The sequence below is a fragment of the Bombyx mori genome, chromosome 23 (genome assembly GCF_030269925.1).
Source record: "Bombyx mori chromosome 23, ASM3026992v2".
NCBI classification, from domain to species: Eukaryota; Metazoa; Arthropoda; class Insecta; order Lepidoptera; family Bombycidae; genus Bombyx; species Bombyx mori.
In genome coordinates this window covers 16,288,718-16,315,487 of record NC_085129.1, presented here as the reverse complement: position 1 = coordinate 16,315,487, position 26,770 = coordinate 16,288,718, and the positions used below count along the sequence as shown (strand labels likewise).

Below are 26,770 nucleotides of genomic sequence, written 5' to 3'. Positions count from 1 at the left end.
ACGAATGAAGCGGTAGCTTCCGTTAATGTCACTGTTAATGCTCTAATAACGATTGTCACGAGTTTCGTATATACAATTCTGTAAGCTTCGGGGAGATAATAATTGGTTACGTAGAAAATGAGTTTGTTCCAAAGGCCCTTCTCAGGACCTTGATATATCTTGAACCAGAATTGATTTTAGCATTCAAGGAATAGGCACAACGCGTTTTTGCTCGCAACGCTTTGGGGTATTCGCCAGCTTGAGACACAATTAAAACTGCTGTGGTGGTTAGCCATACCGCGTCATACAACACAAGATATTTGACTGACAGATGCCTGAATCTCGCTTACGACATTTTCAAGATAAGCTTGCATATATACAAGTTCCGAACAATGACATTCGTTGAAACCGTCGCTTGGCGAAGGGCTCGGCGAGTAAATTAGCCCACAGACAATTTCAATTCACGCAAACAATAAAATATTCAATTTTATTGGTGGTAGCACATATTGTAAGTCCGCACGGGTAGGTACCACCGCCCTGCCTATTTCTGCCGTCAAGCAGTAATGCGTTTCGGTTTGAAGAACGGGGCATCCGTTATAACTATACCTTAGAAGTCTTATTTCAAGGTAGGTGACGGCATTTATGTTGTAGATGTCTATGGGCTCCGGTATCCACTTAACACCAGGCGGACCGTGAGCTTGTCCACCCAACTAAGCTATAAAAAAAGAGTCTAAAATAGTGGTAATAAAAAAACGGACGTTTTAATTATGTGTATACGACTATACAAAAGGTGGAGTGATTACGAAATGATTTTGAAATTGGCTCTGACTGGGACTGACCTGCGTGTTGGCTTGGAGTAACGCCGCTCCGTTGGCACTGACAATGCCGTTGTTGCACTGGGCGCGCGGGACGCACACGTAGCCCTGCCCGGCGCAGGTCTGCTGTATCTCCCCTCCATTATCCGGAGTTATAACGTTCCCAGTACTCTGGAATGCTTCGTCGACGCTCTGGGCGTTCTGTTCGTATTCGTATCCACCGCCCTTCTGCGCGTTCTGGATGAGGTTCACGTTGGACCCGGGCGTGGAAGCGGAGAACGGTCTGGGCGAGGACCCAGTGTAGCCGAAGCCATTTTGAGCGCTGCCGGCAAAGGCGTTTTGGGCAAAACCTTGGCCAATTTGGCCGCCGCCGATGCCCTGAGCGCCGGCGACGCCTTGCCCACCTCCGATTCCTCCTTGACCCAACCTAACTCCTCCATTTAAAAACGGGTTGCCGGACACATCAAGTCCCCCTGAGCTGCTGTAAGTGGAGGAAGACTCAAATGCCGAAGACTGGAAGTTGTTGGTCGGTTGTCCAACAGCACCGGCGCCAGCGAAGCCAGCACCCAACTTGGAGAAGTCACCGTTCAGGAACGGGTTCCCGGCCAGATCGATTCCACCACCCGTGGCGCTGGTGTAGCTCGAACTCGCTTTGCTGAACTTCTCGAAGCCTCCAGTGTTCTTGAAGGGGGAGTTTTGATTCATCCACCAGAAGGGACCGTTGTCGGGTATTTTTCCCTCGATGAGTTTCCCGAACGTTCCAGCTTGGTGGAAAGTGAATTCCTTGGATTTGTCTAGAGCGGCCGCATTCTTGAACGACTCAACGTCCCCGAATTTCTCGACGACTTTTCCGTCCTTCAGCTTAATACCAGCGCAGCCTTTCTCTGTGGAGCAGCCTTCGAAAGACTGCTGTGTGTGGACTTCACCAGGCAGGTTCTTGATGGCAGCCAGAACGTCTGTAGGGGAGCTGAGCTTGAGGTTTTGCGTACATGTGGTGCAACGTTCTATCCTCGCTTGAGGTTCGCTTTCTTCGGCCTCAAGTACTGGCTCATTGGCTTGGGGCAGATCCTTGACATCTTCAATGTTCTCGGGGTGGGCTTTGATTGCCAGTATCAAGCAGGTCACCACTATATAAAATAGTGGCTTCATTTTTCTGTAACAAAAAAGAAGTAGGTTAGAGATATGGTGTTAATCTAAACTCTTTTCTCCTCATTATAGGGGGAAATACGGAAAAACCTTTCATGGCGGAATTCATTGGCAATATTCCAGTTTCATAAGACCAGTGACCGCGTTGATGTTTAGATAAAAAAAAAATTGTCCTAATTTATTATCCAAACTGCTTTTTTCTCGATTACTGTTTGTTCTCGTGTTTATAGGTTTTATTTTACAGTTTCCGACAAAATGTTATATAGTTTTAATAATCACGCAATTTGTGACGCGTTTGTAATATGGGCTGTGATGACCACTTAACTCCCGTTAGACAGGCAGCTCAATTACGCGTCGTTGCCAAAAAAAAAAATGTTAGAAAATACATAGAAAATATGGTGACAAAATCGTTTTCTAGTATTCGAATTAAGGTGTAGTTTTAACAAATTATTTAAACTAACTTCACGTTTAGAACTGATAGATCAGAACGAGAGGGAAAATAACATCATAACTCCAAAAGAATCAAATACTGTATTTTCCATTAAATTGGTTTGTGTGTACATTCGTTGAACAGCCGATACCACATTCCTAGAATTGTTGAGAATATTCCACAAAAGTCGAGTATTGTGTGTTTCCGCTATCTGACAATAGATGGCATTGTACTTCTCGAGCGTTCTAGATGCTACTAGATCCTTCGATATTCGTTCGGCTATTCGGCGATAGATGGCATTACTCTTACCGGTGTAACAATAATATTATGTAAATATTAATACCCACACAGGCCTAATGGATAATAAAAAAAATATTTAAATTTAGAATTTTATGTTATATTTATTTAATACTAGTACCTACATAATCTAGTTGAATGTTTATTTTACTAATAACATCTTAGTAGACCGTACAATGTTCAAATAGAATTACCCTAAAATTTGTAATTCAAATCATACGCGATTTTAGAATTGTTTGCGCGCCAACTGGATTCCGTCTAATTTGGACGTGTGTTCTGACATGGCAACACAAATTCGCGTCTCAAACGAGGCATCTATGGACTTATTTTAACAAAAAAAAATACAAACTATAGATACGTAATGAAAGATATATCTTACGATCTTTTAGTTAAGAGTATCAATTGAAACTTATCAGGGTAAATGAGCTGATAGCTCATCTTGCATTACCAAAGTTTGCGACGTGAAATGACCTTGAAACGCAAGCAAACCTAGACGATAAAATTTATCGAAACTCACAACTACAGGCTAAGCAACTGACCCAAGTAACACGGACATCACTGCTATAAAACAACATGATTCTATTCGCATTTAATAGAGCAGTTTTGGTGTTTTAAAAACGTCGTTTGATAGCTCCGTGGGCGATCAATGATGATCAATTTGGAACATGTTCGCTGAGAACACGACCCGCATAGCAAACGGTAGACAGGACTGGCCTTGATCTTTGCCGAGGATTTTTTTGTCTTATTCAATTCTCTTCAAATATATTTGCACGTTTACATTTGTTTTTCGTTCGCAGCTCATACACTTATAACGTCTTGTTTTGTTAAGAATGGAGCAGCGTGCTTAGTGCCTGTTTTTTAACGTTCTCGATAGCGTGAATGTTAACTCAAATTTGTATGTGGTTGGAATAGCGGCCCTGGCGGCTGAAGTAGGCAACCGTTCCGACTCCATACAAATTCGAGTTAACTTTTACTCTATCGAGAACGTTAAAAAGCTCTCACTAAGCACACGGAACGGCTTTTGGACATTGTCAATATCTTTGTTAAGCATTTGACTGGTTCGGGGCCTTTTCTTTCCCCATATGAGACAATTCTTGAGACGCCTAATATATAAGCTATAAGCATTTGAGTCAGTACAGAAAAGGGGCGTTCGAATTGTCGGTGATTCCGTTCTTACAGATCGTTAAGAAACCCTAACTCAACTAACGATCTAGGAATCTTTTATATTTTTATTGGTTTAAGGTGGGAGAGCTCACAGCCCACCTAGAGATTAATGCGACAACATTAATACCGTCACCGATCTTGAGACACTGCTTCTAAATCTCAATTCTATAGGACAAAGCCCGCCCCATCTTTCAAACTGCAAGAGATTACTGCTTCACGGTAGAAATAGACAGCGGCACCTACTTCTCCAAGCTCATGAAACGCCCTACCACAGATAACCTTCACTTTGCTCTGTGTTGCACGTCGCATGTTCCAAGGAGGTGTGCTCCCACGATCTTTACTTATTGCACCACCAATCACTGGACAAGAACGACTCAATCATTCACGGTCCGATCTCAGACAATTATCTTCACGAAAGCTCTTGATTGTCAATACATTTTCATCTTCAAACGAGCCTCAAAATATTCCTATTGGCTACGTCGTCACTCTTACAGCGATCATCCGTCAAATTTTAATGCATTAAAAAAAATAAAGTTACTCCATCCAAACACAGCAGAGTAGAAACTGTGAGAATTGCTCAGATATCCACAACGCATCACGCAGTCGAAGGTTGAACTAACAAACACTTAACATACCTATTGGGAAATCAATATACCAAATGTTTCTGTTTTGTAATATTGAGTTGTTTTTTTTTATCTCGTATTGGATCAAAGAAAATTCTTAGGTCACCGATCTAAGTTGAATCGATAAGAACTGAGCTGTAAACGCCTAGACATAAGAGGCATAATCGATCGATTTTAAACACACAAATTCAACATTTCTAAGGACCCACCCACTTTGTCGTATTTAAATAATAGCTCGGATAGGTTTCTAGAATTTATTAAACTTTACTATATCGAGACACAAACAATCGGTAGAAATGGTGCTGCAGCAATGGAGGGAAAATGTAATGACACAGACTATACCGATAAAAAATATAGATTATACAAATTCAGCAGTTATTATGCTCGTTCATATCATTGTGCGATGTGTCAGCGTTATAAGTATTAAATATTTTAATTAAACCAGTCCTACATATCGTGGACGCGTCGTAAGCGCTTAAATAGAGCCTGAGATAAATCTTAAAAGATAAATAGACCGACTTCAACAGAATAAAACGAGAATATTATCAGCGTAGTCGAAAATAATTGCATTATTAAGGATAGCACACAAATTACCGGTCACATCTTGATAAAATTTAAACAGGGTCGCATTTATAGCACCAACTTTCACGTAACAAATCGGAAAACCTTAAAGAATCATTAAAAAGTTTTTAGGTAACAACACACACAAAAAATGCAATCCAATTTATAACTTTCTGCTTTTTGAAGTCTTTTTTTTATTGCATAGATGATCGAGCTCACAGCCCACCTGATGTTAAATGGTTACCGGAGCCCATAGAGGCAAATGCCGCCACCCACCTTGAGATATAAGTTCTAAGGTCTCAGTATAGTTATAATGGTCAGTTATAGTCATCTAAAATTCAAAGTGAAAAATTTCCACTATCAACCTAAACTTAAAGGAAACGAAAAAAAAAATAGTTATTTGGATTTACAGTTTACTGAAGCGTTTCCATTGATTCTAGATTATTCTAGAGCAGTTGACTGCTCATTTTGGAGAGGCAAATCGATCTCGACCTTACACTATCGTCCCACTTATAACAGTATAAACGCGAAAGTTTATTAGTATATTTGTTGCTCTGACAAAAGCTATTGGACTGACTGTGATGTAACACAATGTGCGATAGCTATACATTAGATTAGCACGTAATCACTTTGAGAAGGCGGCACGAAAACCCTCTTGTCGTGGCCGCCGGAAATTACATACCCGATCCTGTGGACCGAATGGTAAACAGTCGACGTCGCTCTAAGCACGTCATTACAGATCCTCCCGATCCATTAACGGTGCTTATAGATATCTCAAGCACTGGTAACCGTCCTTGCCGAACACGTTGCTTGCGACGAAGGGCTCAACGAATAAATTAACCCATAGACACAGCCCACTGAGTTTCCCGCCGGATCTTCTCAGTTTGTCGCGTTTCGATCCGGTTTTAGATTCTGCGAAGCGCTGCTCTTGCTAGGGCCAGTGTTAGCAACACTTCCGGCTTAAGCCCTGAGAGCTCACCTAGACGCTAGGGTGAAGCTGAAATAGCCTCTCAAGGCTATCAGCATAGGTAAGAAAAATATCACGTAAGATAAAATATAGTACGGTCCGCGTGAAACAGATGGCGCGACTGTCGCATTTCTTCGCCTTTTTCGCCTACACATCAGAACTAAACGAGTAGCATATGAGTTAAGATCTAAACTTGTGACTAATAACCTACACTCGCTTAAACGGCGCGCGTGGGTAGCGAGGACTAAGAGTGCACACGTAACAATAAACCTGGAGCTCCATAGTGAGAGATGAGATATTGTTAGCTACAAAAGAGAGATGCAGGAATCGCATCCACCACTTAAATTTTCGACTGTCATGTAGGTCAATTCCCTACGCGTTACCCTGAAGTAATAATGTCGATTTCTGTTACTAAGATACGGGAATATCTAATGGACTTTGGGAAAGACAAAACCGAACGATCATTTTTTTTATTGCGTAGATGGGTGGACGAGCTCACAGCCCACCTGGTGTTAAGTGGTTACTGGAGCCCATAGACATCTACAACGTAAATGCGCGCCCCACCTTGAGATATAAGTTCTAAGGTCTCAAGTATAGTTACAACAGCTGTCCCATCCTTCAAACCGAAACGCATTACTGCTTCACGGCAGAAATAGGCAGATTGGTGGTACCTACCCGTACGGACTCACAAGGGGTTCTACCACCAGTAATGACGCAAATTATAATTTTGCGGGTTTGATTTTTATTACACGATGTTATTCCTTCACCGTGGAAGTCCATCGTGAGCATTTGTTGAGTACGTATTTCATTAGAAAAATTGGTACCCGCCTGAGATTCGAACACCGGTGCATCGCTCAACACGAATGCACCGGACGTCTTATCCTTTAGGCCACGATGACTTAAACGCGCCGCGTAGGGCACCGGTGACCTACATAGCAGTTGGCCAGTTAAAAATTACTAGCATCAGATCGCTTTAGCACTCGCATTTGTAGTTGGCACAATCCTAAGCGCCACGTAGCTTAGGCAGCCGCGTAGTGATATTGCCTTATAGACAAGCCATGTTTGCTATTTGGAAGTGGCATTTTTTTATAAATATTCCACTGTGGTTTTCGAATTTAATACTAATCATAACAACACTTACTGGTACCTATTACTACCATAGCGGGAAGATAACAATATGTGACAAATATTACTACAAATAAACAAAAAAACAATTTAAAAATTTAATAACTGTAGATTAATTGGTATGAAGAAGTCATTAAGTCATATGTGCAAAAGCAATAAGCTGATACGTAAATTTTCAATGCAAAAGTTCATAATCGGTCATTTGACCCGTTATGGTTTATGTTTAATGTTAAGATTTTGAAGTCGTCGTGGCCTAAAGCATAAGATGTCCAGTGAATTCGTGTTGAGCGATGCAACGGTGTTCGAATCTCAAGCGGGTACCAACTTTTCTAATGAAATGGGTACGAATTTGTATGAAGTTGGAACAGCTTCCCTACGTTTGCCGCTAGGAGCGCTGTTTGAACTCCATATAAATTTGAGTTAACTTTTACGCGATCGAGAAGTTAAAAAGCTCGGACTAAGCGCACAGATACCCGCTCATTTGTTTGTTGACCGATTAAATTTTTGACTTTACGAACTCAATTATTGTCCAAGAGGAACAACCGAAGCAGTTTTGTTTAAACACAAGAATAAATTATCTCCATTAAAAAAAAGTGAATTGAATGTTAAATGAATCTAAATCTTTTGGTCTCAGTGATTATGGTCGTATTTCGATTACTTAGCGATCACTGCCGCAGTTATGCGTTGTTATATTATTACGTCTAAGTTAATAGTGTAGTGTCGGTAGGTATACTTTTCCTGCGTATTTCAACCACTATGCAATAATTTGATATGTTTTCGTCTATCACACTAATTGATCGAACCCCCGGTGGCATATCTCGATGCGCATTCAAAGAAATCTTACTTTAATTATACATTTTTAAATATAGCAGTATAGTTTTTGTATTAAAAAATTGATGCACGTGAAAGAAGTGAAACATCTCTTGCGGTCATCGTTAAATCTAAGTTCTCTTGTAATCGGGAAAGATGTGTATAAGAGAAACGACATCTTCCCCCTTTATTATAATTTTAAATTACATATAGATTTTTTCTTTATATCATTCGTTAATAATAAAATATAAGTAATATATTACTGCCATCTACAGGAGAAATGAGAAACTAATAAAAAGCCATCTAGTGGCCGACGCCCGTAAACAGAATTTGTATAAGAGAAACGACCTAGCTTGCTTTCTCCCTCTGTCCACGGTCGAGTGGTTCGCGAGACGCTCTGTCTATTTTCTCACTCTCGCTCTTCCTAAATTGTATTTTTTCTCTCAAGCGGTAACGAATTTGTCGCAACTTACATTTTACTCTCATTTATTAAGTTTCAATTAAAAATAATCCGCTAGAAGTTCCTTTAAAAAGGCGATATAAACAAACAGTGCAGCAATACTAAACCGCGCCTGCCTGAGCCCTACTGCCAGTGACATTAGCATCGTTAAAATTATGGAATTCGACGGAGAAAAAACAAGTTAAGCGAGACGAGCGTTCGTCCTTACGCAACACTAGTGAAGGGGCCGTGTCGATAAAACTTATCGATATTATGATAATATCGTTTGTTGTTTACAACATTCGTATCCTGTAGTGTTGTTGGTATATCGACGTTCATTGAAAATTAGTTTGTAGAATATACTAGAATTTAACATAATAACAAAGAATAAATAGCAGTCCAAACTGACTTCGTCATCGCCTAGTCTTTTACTTATGGATGTACAGAAAAACCTTTAGTATTTAAAATCTTTAGTTTTAAAAAATATTTTGTCTTAGACGGAACCACTTAGCTATCTTTTAGGTATTTAGTGGTGAAAAGATTAGTTGAGCTTTGCATTGTTTAATACTAGTGTTTAAAATATTATTTGAAAAAGAGGTTAAAGGTTTTAAATGTTTTTTTTTTCTTATATTAAACCAACTTTAGTATTTTATTGTTTATTTAATCTCGAGTATACCACATCAATAACATATCTCTTACTTTATGCATATAAATGCCTAATCAATAAAAGTCTATAATAAAAGTTATTACGTAAATGTTTTGTGAATTTGATTCTTTAACCCTTTGCACTCGAGAGGCGAGTGTCACTTACCCCATGATTTAATTACAAACGACAAAAAGAACGTTGAGAACAGATATCAAAAACAATACTATGTCAATTTAACAAATAAAGAGCGCTTCGAATTACCCATTGAACAAAGCTGTGAGCAAGAATCATCTCTCGAGTTGAGGTATTAAATAATATGGCCAGCGACACTCAACTTTTTTTTTATAATTAAGAGATTACTGATGACCCGGAGGCGTTTCCCGTTGCACCAGAACAGGTGAGCGAGCAAGGGCTCGACCAAGAGGGGTGGAATTTGCTAACTGCTACCGAAGCGCCTCCAAAGGAGATCTAACAACTCAAGAGAAGCTGCTTCGCGAATCTACTACCGGATCGGAATCGCGACCCGCTGAAAAGATCCGGTGAGAAACTCAGAGGGTTGATGTTTAGGTTAGGTTACACGTCGAACTCTTTGTCGAGTTTGTATGGTTACCGACACTCAACTCTCGAGTGAAAAGGGTTAAAACGTTATACTGTTTCTTTGGCATGGACAGGACAGGATTCAAACACCGGCACATTCGCATCGTATAATATGAGATTATACCAGACTTATTATCTTTTAGTCCACGACGACTTTTAGTATTTGTGAGAACAGCATTGGGAAAATGTTTCAGAGGCTCTATCTAAGACCGGCCCATTAGAACCTTCCGATCCTGCTACTATTGAAGACTAAATCAGTAGTACATGTGCCATTTTCTCATTTATTTATTTAACTTTATGTACAAGAATATAGTGGCGGAGTTAATGAATAAAGCGTTCTCTGTCAGTCAAGGAAAATAGCTGTGTAAAGTGCTTCTTTAACTCTATCCGTTTTTAGTTCTATAATTTGTATTTTACCGTTACAAACGCTTACACTAATATTTAGAATTTCGATACTAAAAAGATATAAATACATTACATTACAATATATACATTTCATCAGTTTATCTGTATTTTTAATGCTTTTTCTCATTTGAAACTGCTTATGTTGTGCTTATTTTAAACGCTATGCTTAATTTGGTACTTCTGAATACAACAGAGTGAATGGTACTAAAAAATGTATATTATGCGTTTCTTTCGAAGCAGAAAGAGCTAAATTTCTCAAAAATTAACACAAAGCTTACATAATACGTAAATATGTTACTGATTGGCAAAGTCAGACATTAATATGTGTCATTTAAAATTGCTATGCGGTAACGTGGTATAGTTATATAAAAAGCACATAACTTAGAATTAGTTACACAAAAAGGACACGTCTATTTAAATTAATGTTAAGAACGCGACCTCTTAGGTCAGGATTGTGTTAATAAAACCTGTATCGAAACTAATCTAAAATCAGTTTGAGATGAAATCAGATTTAATGAGCTTTTTAATTAAAATTAGGATATTTCTCGCTAATCATTTGTCTTCGAAAGTGTGGTCGTATGACCCATTTGATTGTGAATAGCCACAATAGTTCCTGGACAAAGTGACAGATATAGGCAAATAGCTGTACTTACCTCCCACTAAGGACTCCTTTGAAGAAGCTAAGATCATTAGATATATCTGCTATTATTAGATTTAATGTATAAAAAATATTTCGTTTAAAAACCAATGCAAATACGCTTAGACAGAATGCCCAATTACTTTTTTTTTTTCATTCAATTTATATTAATCAGGATATTACTCGGTCATCATTCTTGTCGAACCCGTCGCTTGCGATGAAGGGCTCGACGAGTAAATTAACCCACAGACAGAGCCCACTAAGTTTCTCGCCGGATCTTCTCAGTGGGTCGCGTTTCCAATCCGGTGGTAGATTCTGCGAAGCACGACTCTTGCTAGGTTTCATGTTAGCAACATCGTCAGGTTTGAGCCCCGTGAGCTCACCTACTAGCCCGGCGACGCTGACATGGTCTCTCTAGACTCTAGACCATCAGCATAGTTAGGAAAAAAAAGGATATAAAAGCGAAGTTCTAAAATTATTTGCGTTGTGATAGGTATTATAATGCGTGCGAAAATTTTCAAAGTTAATCGAACGCTTTCAACGGTAGTGTAATTGTTGATTGTTTAATGTGATTTCCTTTGTGATTGGGATTTATTGTTACTTCCTTACATTAAAGGTTGGATTGGTTTCGTTATCGTGTCGTCTTGTTCTTAAGTTGTAAGGAACATTGTGTACTTAGCACAATTTGTCCTGATTAGTTGTGCGCGCATGACTTGCGTTACAAGCCTTTTTTTTTTACTTTTTGTTACTTATTTATTGTGTATCTTTTCTTTTTTAACTTATAATGTGTATTGTGTGCCTAATAAATAAATAAATTAAAAGTAAATGACGTTAAAGACTATGTTACATACAAAGAAAACTAAATCTATACTAATATTATAAAGAGGAAAGATTTGTTTGTTTGTTTGTTTCGAATAGGCTCTGAAACTACTGGACCGATTTGAAAAATTCTTTTTCCATTAGAAGCCGACATTGTCCCTGATGAACATAGGCTACTTTTTTTAATTTTTTTTTTATTTTTTTTTTTGTTTCATGTGTGTTTTATTGTTTCCGAAGCGAAGCGAGGGCGGGTCGCTAGTATTTAATAAAAGCGTGTAGCATTAGCAAAGTGATAAGATAAATTACTTGTTAAAGGACATTTTCCTTAGATTTAGCGTCTAACATATTGGAAAGACCCAGCTAAGCCAATATACGTGACTAAATTGAACTATGTGCTTAGTGTTTTTTAACGCTCTCGATAACGTAAAAGCTAACTCAAATTTGTATTGACATTGTAAAAAAACGAAACGAGAATAAAGTGAATATGCCACTCCATTGTGCAACAAAAGAGAGCAACAAAATAGTTATATTAAAAAAATAAAGGAAACTGTTATCGTCTCTGACGGCCCACCAAAACTATTTTATAAAGTGACTTAGCCATTTCGGATTCCGGAAAGGCTAATACGTAATTTACACCTCCAACTTATCGGAAATCTGTATATTTTGCAAAGAATTGTTGTCTCAAATCATCGTTCCGCGCACACTCTATCATAATGTGGAAAGCATCTTCCACTAAATTTTTTTTTTTATATTTTAATATAAAATGCAAAATGTGAACTGAAAAAAAAAATCGAATAAAAAACCAACATGTCCCGTCCCTAGCCGTTTATGTAATTGGAAACTAGTTTCACAAAAGGTGTCATCGCCGGACAGCGCGAGTCTGATAATAAGTGTGTCACCTCGACTGAGGCTATGATGTACTGGATTCAAACACTGGCTGTATATAGCTCTACCTATATTTAACTCCTCAATATATTTCAGTGTTTAGGGAGCCAGTGGACAGCAACAATGTAAATGCCACCATCTGGAGAGGTGAGTTCTAAATCACTGTTCTATAGTATAACGGTACACTGGATTTCTCGTCAGATCTCATCAGTGGGTCGCGATTCCGATCCGGTGGTAGATTCAGCGAAGCACTACGCTTGCTAGGGCTAGTGTTACCAAATTCTCTCAGGTTGAGCCCGTGAGCTCACGTTTTGGCGTAACTTGAATAGCTCTTTAGACTACCAGCGAATAGGTAGGCGGTTTCACCAGGACAGGTGGGCGAGCAAAGGCCAGTAGGGGTGGGATTTGCTAACAACAGCCCGAACGCCTCCGAAGGAGACCTAACCACTCAAGAGCAATTGCTTCGCGAGTAAATCTACTACCGGATCCGAATCGCGACCCGCTGAGAAAATCCGGCGAGAAACTCAGCGGGCTGATGCATGGGTAAAAAAAGATAGTATACCAGGTGCCTTGCTCTACTGCTTTGCGGCAGATTTAAGCAGGGCAGTGGTACCTACCCGTGCTGGATCACAAGATTAGAAGTGGTTTTTTTTTTAAATGATACAAAATATTTCGTTTCGATAGCACGCAAGCATATGAGTTTTCGATCGTAGGCGGTGAGTGTGGGTAGGTGGAATTAATTCGAATAGTATTATAATACTCTTAGAAGTCACATTTAAAAAACGTAGCTAAACTAGAATATACCTAAATCTATTTTTTTATTGATTGATGGGTGGACGAGCTTACAGCCTACCTGGTGTTAAGTGGTTCCCGGAGCCCATAGACATATACAGCGTGGATGCCACCACCGACCTTGAGGTATAAGTTCTAAGGTCTCAGTATAGTTACAACGGCTGTCCCGCCTTCAAACTGAAACGCATTACTGCTTCACGGCGGAAATAGGCAGGGTGGTGGTACCTACCCGTGCGGACTCACAAGACGTCTTACCATCGAGTCTGATTTGCTTTCGTTTATAGTTTTTTTTTGGCTTAGTAGGCTGGATGAGCTCACAGTACCTTTGGTGTTGAGTGGTTGCCTAAACCCATAGACATGAAGGAAGGAAATACCACCTTGAAACATGAGTTCAAGTCTCAGTTTTATTGGAGAAATAAAAAGGCCGGGTGTGGTGGTACCTGCCTGGGACCCTCACAAGATGCCCTAAATGCAGTAACTGGTGCGATGACTGATTGAGCTCATAGTCCGTCTGGTGTGGTCGCCTCCCACCCAGAGAAACGATGTCGAATTTTCTTTGTTATTGCCTTTGTAGGCAGACGAGCATACGGCCCACCTGATGGTAATCTATACTAATATTATAAAGCTGAAGAGTTTGTTTGTTTGAACGCGCTAATCTCAGGAACTGCTGGTGCGATTTGAAAAATTATTTCAGTGTTTGATAGCCCATTTACTGAGGAAGGCTATATAACATCACGCTAAGACCAATACAAGCGGAGCATTCCAAAATCGGGTTTTTTTTCCCTTTTGAGAGCTTCCGCTGCGTGCGCTGCAGAAACGATTAAAGTTTCGCTAAAGTAATGTATGACAAAATTGTTCCCCTTTAAAAGATCTAAAAAAAAGTCCGCCACAGCATGTCTATATGTTAAGGTTGACTCACTATATCGTTTTTTATGCTAACTAAATTTGTGAACTATTTCACACGGACGAAGTCGCGGGCGAAAGCTATTAATAATAAAAATTATTATTATTATTATTTATTTCTCTCTTAAAGATATAGTACAAATACAAATAGAAATTAACCTTATAATTTATTTGGTATGTCTTTCAAAGAGCTGAAGACTGTACTAGGTTCAAAGACCTTTATTACTGATCTCCAGGCTCCTCCTTGTTAAGATAGAATAAGTTAGGTTAAGTCGTGAACAGATGCTGCGGACTAGTGTTGAGAGATCATGATGTTGAAAGATGATGAGTGGTCACCGTTGCCCATGGACTTCAGCAATGCCAGGGGCAGAGCCAAGCCGCGGCCTGCCGACCAAGTGACCGACTGAAGTATAGTAACAATAGTATGTAATGGGTATGATCGCTTCGGACAAAAATTCCGAATTATTAGCCCGCAAGGGTTCCACGTGCGTGAACCATGTCGAATCCAAATTTGGAATATCTGGTACGCGACACGAATATCGGGGACCGCGAATTCAAGAAATCGGTTACAACATTTTGAACCCTGAGGTCGTGAACTCAGGGGTCAAATTATTTTATTTTTTTACACAGCTATACACAAAAAAAAAGATGTATTGAGCATTATATAGAACGTGTTAAGGTCGTTTTTAACGTAACATCCAATTAATTAGAGGCTTAATTCTTTGATAGCTGTTTGCATAACAAAATCAACAGAATAAAGGTCACGTTGTTATTGCAAAGGAAACTATAATTTCTATATAAAACGAATAAAGGCGATTTTTCTTCTATTGAATAGCTCAACAGACGACCTTTTATATTATTCTGCTCGTGGATTAATCTTATTGACAACATGTTAATATCATTGGATATTTTGTCAAGTTATTTCGAAAAAAAAAAAAAAAAAACTAAAGTTTATATGCCATTATTAAAATCGCTTTATGAAGTCTTTATACGGAATTAGGAAGTTTCTTTGTTCGTTTATTGGTTAATTGCGTGATCAATAAATACAATGCCCCGTCCTGTGGTTGGGTGTGGTGTGATGAAATGCTGCTTCGTGGTTTGAAGACAGATCGACTTGTAGAGAGCGACACAAGCAGCTACTCCATACTACCTGGAGCAACTGCGGTCATCGACAGTGCGTTTCCAGAGTTATTTTTTGCCACGTACCATCCGGCTATGGAATGAGCTCCCCTCCACGGTGTTTCCCGAGCGCTATGACATTTCCTTCTTCAAACGAGGCTTGTGGCGAATATTAAGCGGTAGGCAGCGGCTTGACTCTGCCCCTGGCATTCTTGAAGTCCATGGGCGACGGTAACCACTCATCATCAGGTGGGCCGTGTGCCTGATTGCCTACAAGCCTATAGCAATTCAATGCTGGACATGGATTCTCTAATAGCACGGCACACAATCCTCAGCTTCTCTCATCCAGCCCTTATCACCCACCCTACATAGATCGCCACTCCACCGAGCCTAATGGCGTCCTGGACTCCAACTGCCAATTCGCGGTCTCCACTCAAGAACCAGATTATCCCAACAGTTATCCGTTCTCCGGCAACTCTTTATCCTTTTTTTTATTGCTCAAATAGTTGGAAGAGCTCATAGCCCACCTAGTGTTAAGTGGTTACTGGAGCCCATAGACAACTACAACGTAAATGCCGCCACCCACCGTGAGATATGAGTCTTCAAACCGAAATGCATTACTGCTTCACGGCAGAAATAGGCGGAGTGGTGGTACCTACCGGTGCGGTCTCACAAGAGGTCCTACCACCAGTAAATCAGTATCCTGTATAAACGCAACGGGCCGTATTCGCGTAGATCGCGGATATAATAATTATAATCAAAAGAATACCAAAAATAGATTTATGCGTGGGATCTACATAAGGACTTATAAATTCATTTAATTCTCACAAGGTGGATCGATGACCTATTGAGGTTCGCGAGGATCCGCCGGATGAAGGCAGCGTAACACCCGTCCTTGTAGGGAGATCTATGTGGGCTAAAAATAGCTACCAATTCAGAATGCAGTTCTGTACTGAATTGGCGCGAAACACAAATCTGGCTATTACAAAACAAAAAATTGGTTTAATCTATAAATAAAAAATCTAGACGTGTGTTTTATGTATGTTCTATATGGACTTGGAAATGGCTTCAATAAAATTATCATGAAATCCCGCCAACTGAGTTTCTCGCCGGATCTTCTCAGTGGGTCGCGATTTCGATCCGGTGGTAGACTCTGCGAAGCACTGCTCTTGCTAGGGCTAGTGGGTTTTTTTTTTAATTTTTTTTTATTGCTTAGATTGGTAGACGAGCTCACAGCCTACCTGGTGTTAAGTGGTTACTGGAGCCCATAGACATTTACAACGTAAATGCGCCACCCACCTTGAGATATAAGTTCTAAGATCTCAGTATGCTTACAACGGCTGCCCCACCATTCAAACCGAAACACATCACTGCTTCACGGCAGAAATAGTCAGGGCGGTGGTACCTTCCCGCGCGGACTCACAAGAGGTCCTACCACCAGTAAAGTCTCTTAGTTCATCTGCGCCTAGAATTATTTTGAGTTGTCACACTGCCAAGTTAAGCCGCTTTAAGTTTTCCAGTCATATTTGTCCAGCATCTGCCGGGGGCTACCGTGTGCTTTGAAGAGGGACTTTTTCCTTGCCTTTTTCAGCCAGATCCAGGGCCCGGCGATGGGCATGGTCATTATCCCTGCACATCAAGTGTCCGTATCGTTAAAGACATCTCGCTGCGAGCTTTTCAACTATTGGACCAACTCAATTTCTCATACCCAAACGTTTTTAACTATTTTAATATTAAATAGATATATTTTCCACATCATGGCTTTTTTTTCTATGTAACTACGGGATTCCCAAAACGTTACGTTTAAACACCATCGTGATTTGAATCCGGTTGCGTTTGGTATTATGTTAATTTTATGCTAATCGAAAACCTTGGAGCGTCGCTTAATGACTCCCGTCTGAATAAAGTTTTTAATATACACGAATCGTACGTAAAATTCGATTATATCACTCAACAGGATTAGCTTTGAATAGATTTTGTATTCGTCTCGTTTACTAGATACCTTTAAACTACGATCAAACTGATATCAGAAACCGCTGGGTCAACAAAGCGATCGCGAATCAATATTAATATTAGCACGCAATGGATTAGGAATAAACGCGCGATCGTTGAACTTACGTGCTACATTTTACTTTGCTTTAGATTGCGCGCTTGCGAAACGCGAAGCTACTAAACATAATTCTGCTTGCTTTTAAAATAGTTTTCCATTTATATAGATTTTAATGTTGTTTAGTCATCTTGAGATGCGATATTATTATCTCGTTTTTCATAACGGCTGTTTGATTCTTCAAACTGAACCGTTGCGGCAGAAGCAGACAGAGAACTTATAGACCAAATTAAATAGAATAGACTAAATTAATTACACTTAAATGACGCGGCATTTGTTAAAAATCAGAGCTTAGAAATTCAGTAGCAGACGGCACTGGTAATTCTGTTCTAAACTATTAAAAGGATAACTAAACATGTATTATTTTATTCGCACTGATATAATAACCAGCCGTACTCGCCGGCTTCGCTGGTAATTACAAAAAACATTATTATTTATTGTCATTATTATTAGGGAGTCCAACACTCATAAATATTAGCCTATCCATTAAGTACTATAAGGTAAGGTTTGAAGGGTAGGGCAGCCGTTGTAACTATACTTGAGACCTTAGAACTTATATCTCAAGATAGGTGGCGCATTTACATTGTAGATCTCTATGGGCTCCAGTAACACTTAACACCAGGTGGGCTGTGAGGTCGTCCACCCATCTAAGCAATAAAAAAAAAGTACATGTATTTTCTACATGGATACCAAATTTCAAGTTACTCGGATGCATGGTTTAGTAGTTATAACGGAACATCCGCAAAAACCACTGTAGATTTATATATTAGTATAGATAAGACCTATCTAGGCGAAGATTTCCCATGAATATCTTTTTATGTATGATTACTATTTATGTAGGTACGTCTAATCAAAAGCAAACATAATCAATTGTAATTTTGCAATTACATACCACGTTTTTTTTTTTTGGAACTGTATTCATAGAATTTTCGAATATTTTACAGTTTTCGTGGTCATATAAAAAAAATCGAAAACTTTTCCAATATAATCGAATATATTGGAAAAGCGCGAAGGCCATATAGCGCCAAGATCGAACGGCTGATGGGACAGAAAGATCCTCGAGTGGAGACCACGTACTGGCAAGCGCAGTGTGGGACAGCCACCTATGGACCGACGACCTGGTTAAAATCGCTGGGTCGCGGTGGATACAGATGGCAACGGACCGGTCGCACTGGAGGTCGATTGGTGAGGCCTATATTCATCAGTGGACATCTATAGGCTGATGATGATGACAAAAAAACGCGAACTAAAAATCGTAAAACTAATTTCAATGTATTTACCATTCTCAGAGTAATCTTGGTAATGCCTATTTCTACTGAAACTAAAAAAACGTTAACAACAAAGTGATCTTAGTTGTATGTTGTACGTATGTTGTTTTTCACTGGTGGTAGGACCTCTTGTGAGTCCGCACGGGTAGGCACCACCATCCTGCCTATTTCTGCCGTGAAGCAGTAATGCGTTTCGGTTTGAAGGGTTGGGCAGCCGTTGTAACTATACTGAGACGTTAGAACTTATATCTCAAGGTCGGTAGCGCATTTACGTTGCAGATGTCTATGGATTCCAGTAAACACTTAACACCAGGTAGATTGTGAGCTCGTCCACGCATCTAAGCAATAAAAAAAAAATTTAAAAAAAAAGTACCGGAAACAATTTCTTTTCCGGGTCCGAAACATCCTTCAGATAAAACAATCGCGCCGATCGCTAACTATTTAACGCCGATACGAGGAGCCCGTGCCTTCAAATCCGATGTTTACATAAACGTGTATTGAACGTGTCCGGGTGATGTCACCATTTGCGTAACAAGGAATTCCACAGAGAAAAAAAAAACATCGATTTTACGCAACGGCTTAGTGACAATGTGTGTGTGCGATATGAGAAGTCATCGAAGAAGATAAGTGGCCAGAGAAGCCCGCAGGCTTCGCGACGTGACCATCTTGGCTTGAGGCTGAAGTCTAGAACCAGCTCGGCTATCACAAAAGACATTTCTAAATTATTTACTAGTGGTAGGACGTTTTGTGTGTCCGCGCGGGTAGGTACCACCGCCCTGCCTATTTCTGCCGTGAAGCAGTAATGCGTTTCGGTTTGAAGGGCGGGGCAACCGTTGTACTGTTAAAAGTGAGACCTTAAAACTCATGTCTCGAGGTGCGTGGCGGCATTTACGTTGTAGATGTCTATGGGCTACAGTAACCACTTAACACCAGGTGGGCTGTGAGCTCTTCCACTCATCTAAGCAATAAAAAAACAGATATCTTCAAATTGAAAACGTCATTTTCAAACGAGGCCATAATGAGTCCTCGTCCATCATACGAACTTGCGCCTGTTAGCCTTCTATGGCAATCTAATACAACATAAATACACGCGTAGCTATTATGAAATAATTCAAATGGTGTTATTTATTTTTTAATAAATGCATACCGCAGTTGTAAGGGCTTGTAGGATTGTAATTTGGTTCGAATGAAAGACATTGCATTTATCCGGGATTAAGATATGCTCGTGTCTGTAGAATTGTAATTCAGATAGAATAAAAGACGCTTCATTTATCCGTGATTAAGGTATGCTCGTCTCTACAGAATCGTAATTCAGATAGAATAAAAGACGCTTCATTTATCCGTGATTAAGATATGCTCGTCTCTACAGAATCGTAATTCAGATAGAATAAACGACGCTTCATTTATCCGTGATTAAGATATGCTCGTCTCTACAGAATCGTAATTCAGATAGAATAAACGACGCTTCATTTATCCGTGATTAAGATATGCTCGTCTCTACAGAATCGTAATTCAGATAGAATAAACGACGCTTCATTTATCCGGGATTAAGATATGCTCGTGGCTACAGAATCGTAATTCAGATAGAATAAAAGACGCTTCATTTATCCGTGATTAAGATATGCTCGTGGCTACAGAATCGTAATTCAGATAGAATAAAAGACGCTTCATTTATCCGTGATTAAGATATGCTCGTGGCTACAGAATCGTAATTCAGATAGAATAAACGACGCTTCATTTATCCGTGATTAAGATATGCTCGTGGCTACAGAATCGTAATTCAGATAGAATAAACGACGCTTCATTTATCCGGGATTAAGATATGCTCGTGGCTACAGAATCGTAATTCAGATAGAATAAAAGACGCTTCATTTATCCGTGATTAAGATATGCTCGTGGCTACAGAATCGTAATTCAGATAGAATAAAAGACGCTTAATTTATCCGTGATTAAGATATGCTCGTGGCTACAGAATCGTAATTCAGATAGAATAAACGACGCTTCATTTATCCGGGATTAAGATATGCTCATGTCTGTTAGCGGTAGCCAGCGGCTTTGCTCTGCCCCTGGCATTGCTGAAGTCCATGGGCGACGGTAACCACTCACCATCAGGTGGGCCGTACGCTCGTCTGCCTACAAGGGCAATAAAAAAAAAATTGAATTGTAATTCAGATAAAATAAAAGATGTTTCATTTATCCAGGATTTAGATCCAGACGGTATTAACTCGTGCTGAAGAAGTAATAAATAAAAAAATTCATAGTTAAAAACCTACATTGACGATGGAGAAATTAGAAGCTGCATTAACCATTATTCTTCTTTTTCTCCCACTTATCCCACGAGGTGGGGTCGGCACGACTAATTTTCCTCTTCCATTCTCTTATCAGCCTTCATCTCAACACTCACTCTTTTCTCTCTCATATCGTCATTTACACACTCCATCCATGTATTCTTCGGTCGACCTCTTCCCCCTCTAACTTGTACTACCATTTCCATACATCTCCTAGTCACATGCATCTTCTCTCTACGCATCACATATCCATACAACGCTGCATTAACAATTGCCTTGTAAAATATTTTATAAGGCCAATATGGACGTATTATTGTTTTGCAAAGGATAATTTTTTTTAGAGCAATCGGTTTTTGCAAATCCCAGATCAAGCCCATAGCCATAAGGGCAAGGCAATAGCAACCGTTACCATAGCAACCGTTACCATGGCAACCGTTGTTGGAGAACTTAGCCTGGGATTGACCCATGTAACTCTTCATCCGGGGAAATGGAACTGATTTAATGATCACTGGATAACAGATATTCCGCACCCGAAAATGCTGTGAGGGAGTAATCTAAATTCATACGAAATTATAAACGTGAAAGTTTGTTTGTTTGCGAGTTTGTATGTCGGATAGTTACTTACTGGTGCTAGGACGTCTTGTGAGTCCACACGGGTAAGTACCACCACCCTGCCTATTTATGCCTTGATTCGGTTTGAAGGGTGGGACAGCCGTTGTACTGTAAAACTGAGAGCTCAGAACTCATGTCTCGAGGTATGTGTCGGCATTTACGTTGTTGATGACCATGGGCACCGGTGACCACTTAACACCAGATAGGCCGTGAGATCGTCCGTCTATATTAGCAATTAAAAATTGCACAAAAAAATATTAATTTATGTGTGAATAGATTATTTGTGTATGTTATTTTTATACGCAACCTTTTGCTAAAATTCTTAACTAACAAGATAACTGCGGAGCGCGGTTAATTAAATCATAGTTCAAATTAATTTGTCTTGTAATTGCGTCGTTCACACGTTTTCGTGTGTTTTATAATTATGTGCTTTAACGCGTCCAAATAGTCGGAGCGTTTAATGTAAAACTGAACCATTGGATTGTTGTAATAAAATTTTTTATGACTGAAAGATTACTGGTGGCCGAAAGCCTTTCCAGTTTCACCAGGACAGATGGGCGAGCAAAGACTCAGCCAGGAGGGATGGAATTTGCTAACAGCTGCCCGAGCGCCTCCGAAGGAGACCTAACAACTCAAGAGCAATTGCTTCGCGAATGAATCTACTACCGAGTTGTAATTTGCGTATTACCGGGGAGTGTGGGTTGATCCGACCCACTGATTTTCGCGCCGGATCTTCTCAGTGGGTCGTGATTCCGATCCGGTGGTAGATTCAACGAAGCACTGCTCTTGTTAGGGCGAGTGTTAGTAAATTCTCTCAGGTTGAGCCCGTGAGCTCACCTGCCCCCGCGAAGTTGGAATAGCCTCTTAGGCTACCAATAATTAGATAGAGAAAACAAATTTCGATCCCTGCAGTCTGAGTCGGTCCGGGAGACTGTGTGACTTATTTCTGCTACTGCTAACTATATGGTTGTGATCTGGTACCCATTTATTTACTAGGCTTGCTTTGGACATTACCGCCTATCTGGTCCAAGAAAAATGCTGATCGTCAAACGCAAAGTCAAACAATACAGTTGTTAAACTGACATCATGAAACAGACTATACTGGACCGTCCGATCGTAAGTTGTCACTGTCGCTAATGGGCAGCAACGATGCTAAAAACGCAACCTAACTACGTTTTTGGGATGTTTAGAAAAGTTGGATATTTGCCTACGAATGTAAAAGGGAATATGATCGGATAAGCAGTCGGCAACGCTAATCAGCATCAGGTGCAAGCTTTTTTTTTATTGCTTAGATGGGTGGATGTGCTCACAGCCCACCTGGTGTTAAGTGCTTACTGGAGCCCATAGACATCCACAACGTAAATGCGCCACCCACCTTGAGATACAAGCTCTAAGGTCTCATGTATAGTTACAACGGCTGCCCCGCCCTTCGAACTGAAACGCATTACTGCTTCACGGCAGAAATAGGCGGGGTAGTGGTACCTACTCGTGCGTCACAATAGGTCCTACTACCAGTAAAAAATGATGCAATAAGGCTGCAATTATGCAGCAGCGTCATCAGTACCAGGAGCATAGTGAAGCCTAGACGTTCCTCTGAAGATCCTAGCAGACTTTTAGATTGAATCAATCAATCATAAGCCTTTTGAATATTATTCATTATCTTTAAACTTGTAAATAGACACGAATTGGACTTGGAAACTTTTCTTAAGCAAGTACAAGCTTTGTTTTGGAGAAATCACTGACTAATAGCAAAATCAACATTTAAAATATTAACTTTTTTTAATTATAAAGGAAGGATGGTGCCCCGAAGTCTATTCCAGTTTCAGGACAACTGGGTAAGCAAAGCCAGGAGGAGCATATTAACTATTATATTGAAACACATCCCGTATAGAATATGTACGTGTATCTATGGAGTTTGCTTAATTATAAAAGTAATTGACATTACTGAAAGGATTATGTAAATTATTATTATATTTTTTTTCATAGCTGCTAATGTAGTTTTTATTTGCGATGCGAGACTACGTTTGATATTATTTTTTATTTATTAAAATTCAGTTCTCCTAAATGAAGATAAATTGACGGTTGCAAATCATATTGTAGAAAATATTTACATATTTTGACTGTTCATATCAAATACTTTTAGTTTAGTTAACACCAGTAGACAAAATACTGAAAACTTTCCACAACGTTGATTATTACACAACATTTCAAGGGGAAAAAAAAAAAAAACGATCGCCTACAAAAGACATCAACGCGTGTCTCACTGTACGCGGATAATCCCGCAAAAAAAATTAGTCCAGTAACGCAAAAAAAAAAAAATGTAACGAAAAAAAAAAAAAAGGAACTCACATGTCGTTATCCGCAACCACACCACACTGATAATCACAACACACTAAACTGTCCACAAGACGGAATTACACTTCGCTTTGGCAATGTTTATGCGGGATTCGATATTCAATGTTCACACAACGCCCGCTAGTGTAACGACGCGACAAGCGCTCGCCAACACGTCCACTCGCTTTTATAGTAACGTTTATGAAATTGATGCTGCGACCTTGAAGTTTTCATGCGATGTCTCAGCATTAATCATCGGGGGTTTTCGTTTTGTTTCATTGGAGCCGTTTTATGGGGATGAAGATCCGGCTGCAATTAAATACGTTGATTGTGATTGTTGATTAATTTTTTTTATTGCTTAAATGGGTGGACGAGCTCACAGCCCACCTGGTGTTAAGTGGTTACTGGAGCCCATAGATATCCACGACGTGAATGTGCCACCCACCTTGAGATATAAGTTCTAAGGTCTCAAGTATAGTTACAACGGCTGCCCCACCCTTCAAACCGAAACGCATTACTGCTTCACGGCAGAAATAGGCAGGGTGGTAGTACCTACCCGTGCGGACTCACAAGAAGTCCCACTACCAGATTATTTGACAAATCAAGTAATTTTGATTATTGAGCTCAGGATTGATAATTATAATTCGTTTTGGGACATGAGATTTTCTTTTGTTAGTCCCATCAACAAATAGATGAATAGACAAAAAATCATTATCCTAGTTCGTTAACTTTTTCCTTTTTTTTTTTGTTAACCTATTTGCATTTTGTTTTGTCTATAAATAAAATAAAAACGAAAATCTTCGGACACACAAAATTATTCGAAATCTTGAGGTGTGATTCATTTGAGGTCGTGACACGAATTTCAACACATATTAGGTCAAAGTCTAGTTCAGTACAATTTTCTTCTCAATTAGATATGCGATTTTCTTTGTTTTTTTTTTTGTTTTGTTTAATAGCTATTGACAAGATAAGTGATTTCGCTTTAAAAAAAACTATCAACACCTTTCTTCTCAACTTCGCAACAAAACAATGCCACAGAACAGAAAGGGAGAATTAAATTGAATCTTATACTATCAGTGATTATGATCAGTCAATCAAGATGCCCAAACGGGCCACAGTCTTTGGACATCGCAACGTGATGGCGCCACTCAATCAGATAGACATTTAAGTCTGGTAATTCCATTGTACTGTAAATATTTCATCGGAGAAGTTTTCAGTGATTTTTTTTAAAAGAAAGAATGCTGGTTGCCCTGACGACTTTCCATTTTCACCAGGACAGGTGGGTCAGCAAGGGCTCAGCCAGGAGTGGTGGGGTTTGCTAACAGTCGCCCGAGCGCCTCCAAAGGAGACCTAACGGCTCGAGGACAGCTCGCGAATGCATCTACTACCAGGTCAGTAACCATGCCCACTGCGCCGTTGAGATTCCTGGTCCAATCAATGGTCTCAAGTATATTTGTTGCTATGCTCACACGCCCATGTTTCTAGCGTCAATAGTTCAGCAGACATTCTTAACTTGGGCCCACTTGGGGTCGTTAGACGTACAAAGCTTGTGCAAGTCTTCAAACCTCGATGAAGATACTATCCTACAAACTGATACTCATACTAGTACTGATGATGTATTTATGATTTTGAAGGCAGACCACCATACTTGGCTGGAGAGTGGTAACAGATGGTTATGAACATCAACAGCTCCTAATCATAGAGAACTTTTAAGCTTCGTTTGTATAAGGACAGGTCATAAGCCCCTGAATGTTGGGCCTAAAATGGTACGTGGCTAGAACGATGTCTGGTAGCTCTTTGTAAATGGATGTAACAGATCCAGAAGCAATTAGAAGCATAGTAGGGCTTTCGAGAGCATGACCAGAAGCTACGTAGACACCACACATCACAATCTACAGTTGTCTAGCGAGGTTAGCATCCCCAGCATGTCTCTTGAAACTGTCAGTAGGCCTATTCGTGTGTCGTAGCAATGAAGTAGTGTGGAGCTGATATCACAAAATAGCCTTAGAGTCTAGCGTTGGATATACTACCCCTGAGATTCCTGAGATAAGAAGTAATCGCGCACAAAGTGTTGAGAGCGCGTCTGAACAAAACCCAGCCGATCGAAAAGGAAAGTAAGTAAGTGCACATGTAAGGCGTTTAAAATTATGAGCGTATGTATGTATGACTCACAAATGTTTTTAACTAAGTAATATTTATTGTTGTCTCGCGGACGTGCGCGATTTACGTAATGAAACATTGTTGTTATTTTTTTTTGTACAAAAAACCAAACGCCGGCTTCGAAGAAACAAAACGTGAAGAATAAAATCAATAAAAAAAAGCCTTTTATTTCTAGGTGGTAGGACCTCTTGTGAGTCCGCACGGGTAGGTACTACCACCCTGCCTATTTCTGCCGTGAAGCAGTAATGCGTTTCGGCTTGAAGGGCGGGGCAGCCGTTGTAACTATATTGAGACCTTAGAACTCATATCTCAAGGTTGGTGGCGGCATTTTACATTGTAGATGTCTATGGGCTTCGGTAACAACTTAACACTAGGTGGGTCGTGAGCTCGTCCACCCATATATGCAATAAAAAAAAGAAAAAAATCTGCTACATATTTGTTCTCGTTCTCTTCTTGGACCCATGTCTGAGTGTAAACCTCTTTATATGCACTCCAATCCCTTTCGCATCCAGTCTCTACCAGCTATTTTGACCGGGCCGTTGTTCCACCTCATTAGTTGTCTTCCCACGTTACGACGTCCAGTACGAGTTCTCCACTCCAGTACTATTGTGCTCTGCGACGGCATATGCGGCCAACTTCAACTTTCTCCGAGCAATCTCTTTGGCTATGTCAGTCAGACCAGATTTTCTACAGGTTTCGGTATTGCGTACCCTATCCCATAGAGAAATATATACCCGATCCTGTAGACTTTTTTTTTTTCTTTTTTTTTTTATTGCCCTTGTAGGCAGACGAGCATACGGCCCACCTGATGGTGAGTGGTTACCGTTGCCCATGGACTTCAG

At 39.9% G+C, this 26,770-nt stretch overlaps 1 protein-coding gene across 2 annotated transcripts in view; it reads right to left on the bottom strand.

The window, feature by feature from the left end:
• Positions 1-23,959, bottom strand: part of LOC101736544 (uncharacterized) — a 60,629-nt gene extending 36,670 nt beyond the window's left edge. Inside the window, exons 1-2 of one of the 2 annotated variants that reach the window (XM_004930683.4) lie at positions 23,784-23,959; positions 819-1,947 (exon numbers count right to left, since the gene is read on the bottom strand). In XM_004930683.4, coding sequence (XP_004930740.2) covers positions 819-1,943 — 1,125 coding nt within the window. In that variant the 5' untranslated portion in view covers positions 1,944-1,947; positions 23,784-23,959. The remainder of the gene's footprint in view (positions 1-818; positions 1,948-23,783) is intronic. The other variant, XM_062675314.1, reaches the window with a different exon arrangement.
• Positions 23,960-26,770: the final 2,811 nt, after the last annotated feature.